The 14,209-nt window shown below is 38.7% G+C and overlaps 1 protein-coding gene across 1 annotated transcript; it reads right to left on the reverse strand.

Moving 5' to 3' along the window:
* Positions 1-83: 83 nt before the first annotated feature.
* On the reverse strand, positions 84-12,303 carry LOC114275661 (nicotinamide/nicotinic acid mononucleotide adenylyltransferase-like). Its single transcript, XM_082885914.1, has 4 exons — positions 12,136-12,303; positions 784-869; positions 449-506; positions 84-350 (listed from the first exon to the last, which is right to left on the reverse strand). The coding sequence occupies exons 1-4, from the start codon at positions 12,245-12,247 to the stop codon at positions 250-252; spliced, it is 357 nt and encodes a 118-aa protein (XP_082742040.1). The 5' UTR covers positions 12,248-12,303; the 3' UTR covers positions 84-249.
* Between the last annotated feature and the right edge of the window lie 1,906 nt (positions 12,304-14,209).

The raw sequence follows: 14,209 nt of genomic DNA on the forward strand, positions 1-14,209 counted from the left end.
CAATAGACTATAGAAAACTATATGATAAATTAAGATTTATGGTCATGCTATTTTATTCTAAACTAAGTAGAGAGTATTCAATATTGGTTTGATAATAATTTTATTGTTGGGTTTTTCTATTGAAAATTTTGTTCAGCATTTGAAATTCTGCTATTACAACTAGATTTGCAAGAAATGCAATGAATTTCACAAATAAAGATCTGAATACCTGTTGAAGGAATCTGAGAGTTGGTCGCTATGGAATCACCGCTAGACCATGGAGTTGGAGTACAGATGGTGTTGTTTGATATAATTGATCACTTCATCTGCTGTTAGACATTTCACTGACAACCCTTGCGAAATGCAATCCCCGGTAGACATATATATATATATATATATACATAACAAATGTGAGAATTTAAAGCCAATGTCATGTTGAACTGATCGTGTTGAGGCAAAACCATTTACCTTACTCGTGTTGAGCTGATCTGGTTCGGTACAAGTTCATCTACAACTTTGATGTTAGTCTGCAGTGATATACATATTAGATTTAGAGGCATGACGTAACCCAAATAATCATGAAACAGCAACATACTGAATCTCCTGAAAATAGGAAATCACTCCATTTGGTGCAAAATTCTGAATTTCAAAGAATTGAAATATTATCAAATTCATCGTCTGAAATTATATGGTGTAATATTTGCAAAACCTTGGTGTGATCATTTAGACCACTACCATCCTTTTCCAAGTAACATCATGATGATGATACAATTTTTACAAGCATGCATATATTACATTACATACCCTTTTCTTGTATGCATCATTCACGGGTGACATATAACCTCCAATAACACAGAATCCTTCAGAGCATAGTGCATCTCTTGACAGTTCTTAGCAAAAAAGCAAATGAAAACTTGTTAAACAAACTTAAATCTTTTACAGAAAATTGAATGATGCATTTCAATTGTTTTCATTTAAATATCATTGTATCAATTGCACAGCTGATATCTATAAGAAAAAAAAAAAAGAAAAAAAAAAAGAAAGAAAGAAACGGAAGACAAATCATTAGTTCAAGAGTTTGGAATTATATTCGTTTACTTAATATGCCAACCAGAAAACGATTAAAAAAAAAAGCACCAGCAATATCATTTTCACGAGGAATGGACAGCCTTATGATTACAATTTTTTAGAAGTGCACAAAACTTCAAGATGCTATCCAATAATTAGATTGACACCAGTGAGTTGCAAAAAAAATACTGTTTACATAAAATTTCAAGATGCTAATGTGCAACACTTTTATATAATTTTAGTTGCTAACTTCAGTATTGTGTTAACCGGTTTTACAAAAGGATCCAGCTTAGGCGGTACACAATATCATTTAAGAACAACACATTCAAATAAAACCAACATTACATGATAAGTGGATTGCTTGACAGGATGACTAGGCATCTTATGCCTTTTGTAACATAATCAAAAATACTAGGCATAAGATGCCTTTTTTTCTCCCTTTGACGGCATGATATAGAAACAAAACTGATAAGAAATATGCTTCTCTTTCCTTTTCTTCATATATTACTAGATCTGTAGCAACCCTCACTTTATCCTAGTCATGCTTACGTACATTTTTGCATGATTCTTGTATTGATTAAGTTGGTATCTTTACAGATTTTGATTAGTTTCATTTAAGTGTTGCTTGCATGTTTTGTTCCTTGCTTGGTGTGAGTTTAGCCGAGATTATCTTAAGCCCAGGTTACACCTTTGAACTTCTTACACCTAGGACCATCTTGGAAACCACTTTGGTTGACCTCCACCCTCACCCTGACATGTTGGCCGAGATGTCATTTTCTAGGCCGAGGTGTTCATCACCAAGGCCGAAATGTGTATTATCTAGGCCGAGATGTTATACCAAAGTGATCTTGTCCCTGGATTGGTACGACATAGACCAAGGTGTGGCATATCTAGGCCAAGTGTTGTCCTTCCTAGTCGAGATCATTGAGACCTTGCTTGCTGAAGCCTTGTCCTAGCCGAGATCATCACCCGTCGGAATGCCCTTGCTACCTTGCTTGTCATACACATTTTGTCATAGCCTTGTCTTGTCTTTCTATCACCTTTTGAGGAAGTCTAATCCGGTAGTGCCACGTGTCCTAGTAGAGGGTTTAGCCAGCCGACAGAATTAGAATTATATCATTTTGTGTCATATCCTTGTATTTGAAGAGAGAGAAACTCTAGGAAGAAGAAGAGGAGTTCTTGAGAGAGAGATAGATTTCCAAGCTTGATCCTTAGAGTTCGAACTGTTAGATCCGTGTTTTGAGGTTAGAATCTTAATCTACTCTTGTTGTTCTTATTGATCATTTAGCTGCATTGCATGATCTAGCATGATTCATGAGCCATGCATTGATTTAAAGTTTGTTTTAGAAAGAGAAAATGGTGTTCATGTATTCTTGAAAAAAAAGCCTTGTTTGATTCGAAAGTTTGTATCAAGATCCATGTTTTCGTGTTTGTTTTCATAAGATCTCCAAGTATGGGTACCCAGGTTCATGTTTTCGAACTCATCTCATAAAATCTCAGATTTTGAATAAAAAAGTTATGGTTTTAGCATTTCATGTTCTTCATGATCTTGTTCTTCATGTTCTTCAAGAAGGAAACCCAAATTTTTCCAGACTTCATTTCCTTGAATATGGTCGTCGGGAACACACCTCGGCCAAGAGTTGTGGGACCTCAGCCAAGACCTGGTTGGTACCCAGCATGTTTTCCCGAGATAATACAGCAGTGTTGTAACTCCCAGCATGTTTTGCTTTGTTTTGACTTGATTTTGAAAGAAATGCCGAGATCCTTTCCTGTCATGTAAAGCTTGTTTTGATAATGCATTTCATACCCATGTTTGAGCATCTCTTCTCGTCTTCTTGAAGTGCATTCAATGGGGTTTATTATGTACTTGTAGGCCTTGGATCCTTGCTTGAAACCCCCACAACCGAAGAACTAGGGCTGGGCAACAAACCCACCCGCCCGCACAAACCGCCCGACCCTACCCTACCCGCAGTGCTTTGGGCGGTTTCGATGTAGTTAGGCGGGCGGGTGCGGGTCAAGAAATTGGCAAAAGATCGGGTTCGGGTCGAACCCGACCCGCCCGCAACCCGCATCTTTTTTTTTTTTTTTTTTAAGAAAAAATAACTAGTTATTATTATTATTTTTTGCATTTTGGATGGATGGAGATAACTAGTTATTATTTTTATTTTTACATTTTGGATGAAAGTAAAATTTATTATATGGGCACTTATATACATTATCATGATCTAATGATATTTAAATTAGTGTTATTAGTTTGACTTTTATTTATATATATATAAAAAAAAAAATCTTTATATTCCATTAGTCTAGTAGACACAGTTAAATATGATATTTTGAATTGTCATTCTATTATCACATTATTGCATATTAAAAACTAAACAGTGAAGATTAATCCACTATTAAAATTAGTGTTACTAGTTTGACTTTTAAGGGTTTGTTTTTGCATATTTAAATTAGTGTTACTAGTTTGACTTTTAAGGGTTTGTTTTTGCAAGCTAAGGAGGAAGATTAATTACTATCCTCAAGCATGGTTCCATATCATCTTATCTAACATGTGGACTATTTATTATGATCATGAATTGTATATCTTGTAATTTAATTTATAACTCTTCTGGAAAAAAAAAATATTTAGAAAGTAACAAAAAATGTCAAATTTGCTTAAGTTAAAAAAAAAAAAAAAAAAAAAACACTAAACCGCAAACCGAACCGCACCCGCCCGCACAAACCGCGAACCGCATCGCGGGCGGTTGCGGGTCCATTTTTCCCCAACCGCATAAGTGCGGGTTGGGTCGGTTTTGACCCGCACCCGGCCAAAACCGACCCGCGAGCAGCCCTACGAAGAACTATATGAGTGGTATTTTTAATAAAGCTATGTTATAAAGTTTTGATAAAGCTTTGCTTTGCGTTGTTTTGGAAAAAGTATTTGTTAAGCATGAATGATTACCCATATTTTGTGTATCAAGTATTAGCCTTGTTTTGGATGACATTCTTGAAAAGTCCGTACGTGCTAGGGGACTCTAAACTTTTGTAGCACAAGTCCGTACATGCTAGGGGACTCTAAACTTTTGTAACACAAGTCCGTACGTGCTAGGGGACTCTAAACTTTTGTAGCACAAGTCCGTACGTGTTAGGGGACTCTAAGCCTTTGTAGCACAAGTCCTTATGTGCTAGAGGACTCTAAGCTTTTGTAGCACCTTCGTTTAATGTCATCCCTTGTATTATTGATGCTAGTAAGCATCCCTTGAGGCTTTGAAAGATTTGATAGATGAACTTGGTTCATCCTTTGATTTTATACTAGTTATGCTATGTAGTGTTTTGATGGAAATCTTGTTTATCATTCATACAAACCTTTATTGCTAATACCATTCACTGAGTATCCAAGCTCACCCTCACTATATATATGTAGGTGACGAGCAGGAAGGCGGTGACGCCTAGATGTGTTTTGCATCATGTTTTGGATTCATACTTTTGCTGACATCTTGAAGATTATGCTTCTTGGCTTGTACTCTTTTTTTTTTGTTTATGTCGACTTGAGAAGCCTTTTGATCAAGATGTATTTTGTACTTAATTTATTGTAATCAAGTTGTAAAACTATGTTAAGATGTATGTCATTTTATTCGATCTATACACAGCTCTTGTGGACTATTTAGATTTAGATTTATTGCTTCTGCACATGTAAGCCCCATATATATACTCTGTTTGTGTGTGAATCCTTGCAAGTTGGCCTTTGGTAATCTCGAAGGAATGGGGTTGTGGCAGATTGGTATCAGAGCACGAGTTCCTTATAGTATGTTATTCACACACTTTGAGTCCTAAAGAGCATATGATTTCCTTTAGAATGATATTAGGATTGCATCATACTGCTTGCTACTTGACAATGTGTGCATCATCTCAGCATGATCATTTGTTACTTGCATACATGTGTATTTGCCCATTTTGTTTTACAGTCATATTTTGCATACTCCTAGCATCATGAGAAGGGGTAGACCTCCAGTTGGCCGAGATCATTCTGAGGACAGATTGGAAAGGTTGGTCGAAGGTTTGGTCCGTGAGTTGAGGCAACCTAGGCCTCAAGACACTAGTACTACCTCTACCCAGGCCGAGCAGACAAACGGCCGACATGCAGCTCAGCCTCCACCTCCTCCAATACCACAAGTGCCCCCACCGCCAGCTTTGTATGGGGACGGCACGATAGCCTTAATTAGAGAGTTTAAGAAAATGAAACCGCTGAGATTCTCTGGGGGTATTGAGCCGATGAATGCCGAAGCGTGGGTCTTGGAAATAGAGAAGCTGTTTGAGATTTTTCCCAGCACCGATGCCCAGAAGGTGTCATTGGCAGCATTCACATTAGATGACGATGTACGAAGATGGTGGATGATGACCCGAGAAAGCAATCCAAGTCTGACTTGGGCCAGATTTTTGGAGTTATTTTACAATAAGCACTTTCCCCTTAGTGTCCGAGATCGCAAGACCACAGAGTTTCAGACTCTCACACAAGGCAACAAGACAATGGTAGAATACGACCGTGCTTTTACCGAGTTGGCAAGATACGCACCCCACATGGTCAATGACGAATACAGAAAAGTTAGGAAGTTTGAGAGTGGACTTCGTGGGCCGATACAGGACCGAGTTAACATGCTCAACATGCCGACTTACGCTGGAGTGTTAGACAAGGCCATCTTAGCAGAAGCTAACTTGAACCGATACCAGACTTCAGGAGAGGGCCAGAGGAAGAGACAGAATTTCGACAATCGCCGAGGAACCTTTGACGCCAGGAAGAAAACGAACATAGGCGGTTCAAGCAACTCGAGGCAGGAAGGTGGTACCAGGCCGATATGTTCAAGCTGCGGGAAGCCACATTTTGGAGTTTGTCGTTGGGCGTCTGGAGCTTGTTTTGAGTGTGGTGAGGTAGGTCATCGTGTGAAAGACTGTCCGAAGGCAAAGGCTGATAATGGTAAGAAGAATGGGAACACCTCGGGTTCGGAACAAAAAGGCAACGTCGAGAAAGAACAGATGAGACAGGGCAGAGTTTTTGCATTGGTGCCAGGAGACACTCAGGGTGCCGAGACAGTAGTGTCAGGTATACTTCCCATTTGCTCTCAAGATGCATAAATATTGATTGATTCGGGTTCTACTCATTCATTTGTGTCTACTAAGTTTACCGAGAAGTTGAATAGGGAATTAGAACCCCTTGATTATGTGTTATCTATGTCTACTCCGTCTAAAAGAACTATGACTGTTGCATCCATTTATAGGCATGTGCTATTATGATTGAGAATGTTAAATTATTAGTCGATTTGATGCCGTTGGACATAACTCATTTTGATGTTATATTGGGGATGTATTGGTTAGTAGCGAATAATGCATCCATTAAGTGTGTTTCCAAATGTATCATATTGAGACCCCCAAACAAAGCCGAGATTACGTTTCGGGGTAAAGAAGTGGTATCCCCACCTTACTTGATCTCATCCATGAAGGCCTATAAGTTGATTCAAAAAGGGTGTCAAGGTTATTTGTGTAGTATATTAAGCAATCTGAGTGGAAACGTTGAATTGGCCGACATCCCAGTTGTTAAGGAATTCCCCGACGTCTTTTAAGGTGACTTGCCTGGCTGCTTAATCGATAGGGAGATAGAATTTACTGTTGACAGCATGTCGAGAACCCAGCCTATCTCCAAAACACCCTATAGGATGGCCCCAGTCAAGCTTAAGGAATTGAAACTACAATTACAAGAGTTATTGGATAAGGGTTTTATTAGGCCGAGTACTTCACCCTGGGGAGCACCAATTCTATTTGTTAAGAAAAAGGACGGTACCCTTCGTCTTTGCATTGATTACAGGGAACTGAACAAGGTAACCATTAAGAACAAGTACCCATTATCGAGGATCGATGATTTACTTGATAACCTACAAGGACCACGAGTCTTTTCAAAAATCAAACTCAGGTCGGGCTACCATCAGCTCAAGGTTAAAGCCGAGGATGTTGAGAAGACTGCTTTTCGGACAAGGTATGACCACTACGAATTTTTGGTTATGTCCTTTGGAGTAACTAATGCTCCTGTAGCATTCATGGATCTGATGAATAAAGTCTTCAAGCCGTACCTAGACGAGTTCGTGGTTGTTTTCATCGACGATATATTGATCTATTCCAGGAGTGAAGTTAAACATGAGAAGCATCTGAGACTTGCCTTGCAGATTTTGAGAGATAGGAAGTTGTATGCCAAGCTTAGCAAGTGTGAGTTTTGGCTTTCCAGCATTTCATTTTTGGGGCATGTGATTAATGAAGAGGGTATTTCTGTTGATCCAAGTAAGATTGAAGCCGTTGTGAAATGGCCGACACCGACCAATGTGTTCGAGGTTCGTAGTTTTCTGGGTTTGGCCGGTTATTACAGAAAGTTTGTGAAGGACTTTTCAAAGATTGCAATACCTTTGACGCAACTAACTCAGAAAGGGGTGGAGTATGAATAGACCGAGGATAAGGAATCGGCCTTCCAGGAGCTAAAGACGAGGTTAGTCACAACACCAGTTCTTGTACTGTCGACAGGTAATGAGGAGTTTCAGATTTATAGTGATGCATCACATAAGGGTTTGGGTTGTATATTAATGCAAAGAGGTAAAGTCATAGCATACGCATCTCGCCAATTGAAACCCCATGAGAAGAACTATCTCACCCATGATCTAGAATTAGCAGCCGTAGTGTTTGCTCTGAAGATTTGGCGTCATTACTTGTATGGAGCTTCTTGCCAAGTTTTCACAGATCACAAGAGTTTGAAGTATTTGTTCTACCAGAAAGAACTGAATATGAGACAGAGAAGATGGCTTGAGTTATTGAAGGATTACGACATACAGATTCAGTATCATCCAAGTAAGGCAAACTCAGTGGCCGACGCATTAAGCAGGAAGTTAGTTGGGAATTCAGCTTATTTGTCAATGATTTCAGTGGAGCCGACTATCATTGAGGAAGTGAAGACCAGGCAGATGGAAGATAGGTTCTTCAGGAAGGTGATTGATGAAATTTTCACTAAGCCGAGGTTAGGGTATACTGTTGAAGATCAAGAACTCAAGTTTGAAGGAAGATTGTGCGTAACCGACGTCCCAGAGTTAAAAAGGAAGATTTTGCAGGAAGCCCATGGTTCCAGATTTACAGTACATCCAGGGAACACCAAGATGTATCAAGATGTGAAGCAGACTTTTTGGTGGCCAAATATGAAGAGAGAAATAGCCGAGTTTGTATCTCAATGCCTATATTGCCAACAAGTGAAAGCAGAGCACCAGAGGCTAGCAGGACTTCTTCAACCTTTGTCGATTCTCGAGTGGAAATAGGAGCACATCTCTATGGATTTTGTGGTTGGTTTACCGAGGACACAGAAGGGCATGGATTCAGTTTGGGTTGTAGTCGATAGGTTAACTAAGTCAGCACACTTCTTGCCTATTAAGACTACCTTTAATGCTGACCAACTCGCTTTGTTGTATATGAATGAGATTGTTAGACTTCATGGAGTGCCGATGTCCATTGTATCAGACCGAGATCCGAAGTTTGTTTCTAGATTTTGGCAGAGTCTACAAGGAGCTTTGGGAACAGAGTTGAGATTTAGCACGGTTTTTCATCCTCAGACCGATGGGCAAACAGAGAGAACAATTCAGACGCTTGAAGATATGCTCAGACTATGTGTATTGGACTTCAAGGGAAGTTGGGAAGTGCATTTGTCGTTGATGGAATTCGCCTACAATAACAGTTATCAAGCTAGCATTGGCATGGCGCCGTATGAAGCTCTGTATGGAAGGAAGTGCAGATCGCCGATATGTTGGACCGAAGTTGGAGACAAAGCTTTAGTCAGTCCCGAACTGGTTCAAGTGACAACAGAGGAGATTAAACTTATCCGACAAAGAATTAGGACTGCTCAGAGTCGACAAAAGAGTTACGTCGACCAGAGGAGAAGGGAGTTAGAATTTGAAGTTGGGGATCATGTATTCTTGAAGATTTCACCGACGAAAGGAGTTTCAAGATTTGGGAAGAAAGGTAAGTTGGCACCTCGTTACATCGGACCATTTGAAATTCTTGAGAGAGTTAACCCAGTTGCCTACAAACTTGCTTTGCTACCAAAATTAAGCCAAGTCCACATTGTGTTTCATGTTTCCATGGTAAGGAAGTATATTCGGGATCCATTGCATGTGATTGATCATTCTGGGATCGTGGTTAATGAAGATTTAGGCTAAGAAGAGAAGCCGATGAGAATTATCGATAGGTAAGTGAAACAGTTGAGAAACAAGTCGGTACCGATGGTGAAGGTTGAATGAAAGGAGCACTATGGCAAGGGTGCTACATGGGAAATGGACGAAGATATAAAAATCCGACATCCGGAGTTGTTTGTAGGACAAGGTAACTCAAGTTTGGAGACCAAACTTCTTTAAAAGGGGAAAGATGTAGCAACCCTCACTTTATCCTAGTCATGCTTACGTACATTTTTGCACGATTCTTGTATTGATTAAGCGGGTATCTTTGCAGATTTTGATTAGTTTCATTTAAGTGTTGCTTGCATGTTTTGTTCCTTACTTGGTGTGAGTTTAGCCGAGGTCATCTTAAGCCCAGGTTACACCTTTGAACTTCTTACACCTAGGACCATCTTGGAAACCACTTTGGTTGACCTCTACCCTCACCCTGACATGTTGGCCGAGATGTCATTTTCTAGGCCGAGGTGTTCATCACCAAGGCCGAGATGTGTATTATCTAGGCCGAGATGTTCTACCAAAGTGATCTTGTCCCTGGATTGGTACGACATAGACCGAGGTGTGGCACATCTAGGCCAAGGTGTGGCACAGCTAGGCCAAGTGTTGTCCTTCCTAGCCGAGATCATTGAGACCTTGCTTGCCGAAGCCTTGTCCTAGCCGAGATCATTACCCGCCGGAGTGCCCTTGCTACCTTGCTTGTCATACACACTTTGTCATAGCCTTGTCTTGTCTTTCTATTACCTTTTGAGGAAGTCCAATCCGGTAGTGCCACGTGTCCCAGCAGAGGGTTTAGCCAGCCGGCAGAGTTAGAATTATATCATTTTGTGTCATATCCTTGTATTTGAAGAGAGAGAAGCTCTAAGAAGAAGAAGAGGAGTTCTTGAGAGAGAAGTAGATTTCCTAGTTTGATCCTTAGAGTTCGAACTGTTAGATCCGTGTTTTGAGGTTATAATCTTAATCTACTCTTGTTGTTCTTATTGATCATTTAGCTGCATTGCATGATCTAGCATAATTCATGAACTATGCATTGATTTAAAGTTTGTTTTAGAAAGAGAAAATGATGTTCATGTGTTCTTGAAAAAAAGCCTTGTTTAATCCGAAAGTTTGTATCAAGATCCATGTTTTCGTGTTTGTTTTCATAAGATCTCCAAGTATGGGTACCCAGGTTCATGTTTTCGAACTCATCTCATGAAATCTCAAATTTTGAATAAAGAAGTTATGGTTTTAGCATTTCATGTTCTTCATGATCTTGTTCTTCATGTTCTTCAAGAGGGAAACCCAGATTTTCCCAGACTTCATTTCCTTGAATGTGGTCGTCGGGAACACACCTCGGCCAAGAGATGTGGGACCTCAACCAAGACCTGATTGGTACCCAGCATGTTTTCCCAAGATGATATAGCAGTGTTGTAACTCCCAGCATGTTTTGCTTTGTTTTGACTTGATTTTGAAAGAAATGCCGAGATCCTTTCCTGTCATGTAAAGCTTGTTTTGAGAATGCATTTCATACCCATGTTTGAGCATCTCTTCTCGTCTTCCTGAAGTGCATTCAATGGGGTTTATTATGTACTTGTAGGCCTTGGATCCTTGCTTGAAACCCCCACAACCGAAGAACTATGTGAGTGGTATTTTTAATAAAGCTATGTTATAAAGTTTTGATAAAGCTTTGCTTTGTGTTGCGTTGTTTTGGAAAAAGTATTTGTTAAGCATGAATAATTACCCCTATTTTGTGTATCAAGTATTAACCTTGTTTTGGATGACATTCTTGGAAAGTCCGTACGTGCTAGGGGATTCTAAACTTTTGTAGCACTAGTCCGTACGTGCTAGGGGACTATAAACCTTTGCAGCACAAGTCCGTACGTGCTAGGGGACTCTAAACCTTTGTAGCACAAGTCCGTACATGCTAGGGGACTCTAAGCCTTTGTAGCACAAGTCCTTACGTGCTAGAGGACTCTAAGCTTTTGTAGCACCTTCGTTTAATGTCATCCATTGTATTATTGATGCTAGTAAGCATCCCTTGAGGCTTCGAAAGATTTGATAGATGAACTTGGTTCATCCTTGGATTTTGTACTAGTTATGCTATGTAGTGTTTTGATGGAAATCTTGTATATCATTCATGCAAACCTTTATTGCTAATACTATTCACTGAGTATCCAAGCTTACCCTCTCTATATATATGTAGGTGACGAGCAGGAAGGCGGTGATGCCTAGATGTGTTTTGCATCATGTTTTGGATTCATACTTTTGCTGGCATCTTGAAGATTATGCTTCTTGGCTTGTAGTCTATTTCTTTTGTTTATGTTGGTTTGAGAAGCCTTTTGATCAAGATGTATTTTGTACTTAATTTATTGTAATCAAGTTGTAAAACTATGTTAAGATATATGTCATTTCATTTGATCTATGCACAGCTCTTGTGGACTATTTAGATTTAGATTTATTGCTTTCGCACATGTAAGCCCCATATATATACTCGGTTTGTGTGTGAATCCTTGCAAGTTGGCCTTTGGTAATCTCGAATTACTGGCCATCATGGCACCATTCTATTAGGGGCGGAATGGGATCGTGACAAGATCCATTGTCTTCGTTTTCAGGTAGAGGGAAAAGAAAATTGTAATTGTTAAAGGTTCAGTTATTCAACTAATTTGCTCCCCACAGTCTATGTTCCAAAACCCTAAACTGGTATTTCAAACACATAGAACCAGTTTCTTTCTACGGATGTAAGTGTTAAAAAGTAAAATAAACAAAATCAAAATCTCCTGTTCTGACAGTGAGAGAATCTCACAATGCCAGTCATAATGTTGACTTAAACTAGAAACTTTACCATTAAAATGCAAAAGCAAATCAAAGTTATGCAACAACTTACCAAAAATATGCAAGTGCATATATGTAGGAGGGTTGAAACTTCCAGTTGATACTAAAACTACATACCCTTTGTCCCTAATAGAGAGAAAGAGCATGTTTTGCAGAAGAAACATAAACAAAAGAAAGAAAATTTCCACTACTAGTGAAAGGTAGCTGTAACACAGTAATAAACATCTATAGAAAAAAACTGTTTTGGAGTGAATTAAACGCGACTATACTCCTAGGAAAAAAGTGTTAGTAAGATAAAATTCAATTGTGTAGCTTACTAGGTTGTCTTGTTTCATGACCTATCCATACTATCAACCACAAAAAAGGGGAAGTTTAGTAAGTATATTATACCTATCAACTTCTTTACGATTATATTTGGCTTACTATATTTCACATTTTATTTTTGCTTAAAGTCATGCATTGCTCCTATTAAATACTATGCTTCCAAGATTTCTCAGAGGCTATAGAAACACAAGACAAATGTGAACATCGTTGAGAGTTAAAGTGGAACATTCTCGGCAGCCTGTTTAGGCAATAATAGATGAAACTTCAAGCAAAGCAATTGATCAGTAAAAGACAAAAAACAAATAAATGCCAACAGTAAAGCGATTGAACATTTAATAAATTTACTTTATTTGTATTTTGGATGATTCCTCTGGTTCAACAGAACCCAACGATAATTTATCCAGTGGCAACACAATATTTATATGACATATAGAAAAAAAATTAAATGAATAATAACTAGCAACAAAACTTGTAGCTCATCGTGTTAGTTCATAATCAAACAGCAACCAAACAATCGAGAAATTCAAAAGAATATTGAAATCCCAATGTGCATCCAGTGTTGTTCCTTCGTTCTAACAGAATATTTATAACAAAAAAATACTCAAATATGCGTTGAATAATAACTGGCAACAAAACATGCAGCTCATTGCGTTAGTTCATAATCAAACAACAACCAAACAATCGAGAAATTCAAAAGAAGATTGAAATCGCGATGTGCATCCAGTGTTGTTCCTTCGTTCCATTAGAAGATTTAAAATACTCAATTATGCTACATAGGCTCTGTTTGGGAAGAAAAAAGCCAGGTTTTTTTTGGCTAAAATAGTCACAAAAAACAAAATAGGCTATTTTAGCCACAAAAAACAAAACATCAAATCCAACCTATAATCATTACAATCCTCTCTCACAAAAAAAGCTAAAAAAGTCAAAAAGTCCTTCCCAAACCAGGCTAAAATAGCCAAAAAGTCAAAAAGCCAAAAAGTCAACTCACTTCCCAAACGGAGGCATAGTAATTACAGTACGATCGTATTAACTAGATGATCGGTTGAGTAGTACCGGTTGTCCTCCTTCGATTATATCTACAACAAAACATATACGCAGAGAGAGAGAGAGAGAGAGAGAGAACGCTAACCGGACATTGTTGGCCTGCCGAAATTCAATCAGGCTTCAGATTTTCTCTTGGCAGGAACTCTGAATACAGGATGAATCACTGTTTCCACGAAACGATGAATTTTTTCTTGCGTGCCAAACAGGAGCAGTGTAATTGTTATACTGCGGGGAATACTAAGGCGGCAAAATTTTCCAGGGAAATAAATAGGGAGGGAAAGAATGGGAAAATTCTTCAACGCAGCAAAAGTTTTCCGGAAATAATCAGAGGGAGTGGCAACAGAGATGGCCCGCTTTACTAGGGGTGGTGATCGACCTGCTAGCCGGCCTAACTCACCTATTCCAGCTCATATTTTTGAGGTTTAAAAAAATTATTTTATCCGTAATGGTAGACTAGACTGAAATTTTTGTGTTAATTTAGAGCTTTGCTGATTTTTTTTGAGAAAAAGAATGTAATAATTATGGATTAAATTTGATATTTTATCTTATTAAATTACAAAGTTTATTTAATTTTTTGTGACTATTTTAACCTAAAAAATCTGAAAACCAACTTCTCAAACGGAGGCTTAGGCCAAGTTTGGCATCCTCCAAAAAATTTAAAAAGTCAAAAAATCACTATCCTATTTAAGTCACATCATCTTATTTAAGTCACATCACCTCTTTAACACATCACTTCAAACCCAACCCAAATCTAACCC

Source organism: Camellia sinensis, chromosome 8, assembly GCF_055761805.1.
Source record: "Camellia sinensis isolate YWXY chromosome 8, ASM5576180v1, whole genome shotgun sequence".
In the NCBI taxonomy this organism is placed as follows: domain Eukaryota; kingdom Viridiplantae; phylum Streptophyta; class Magnoliopsida; order Ericales; family Theaceae; genus Camellia; species Camellia sinensis.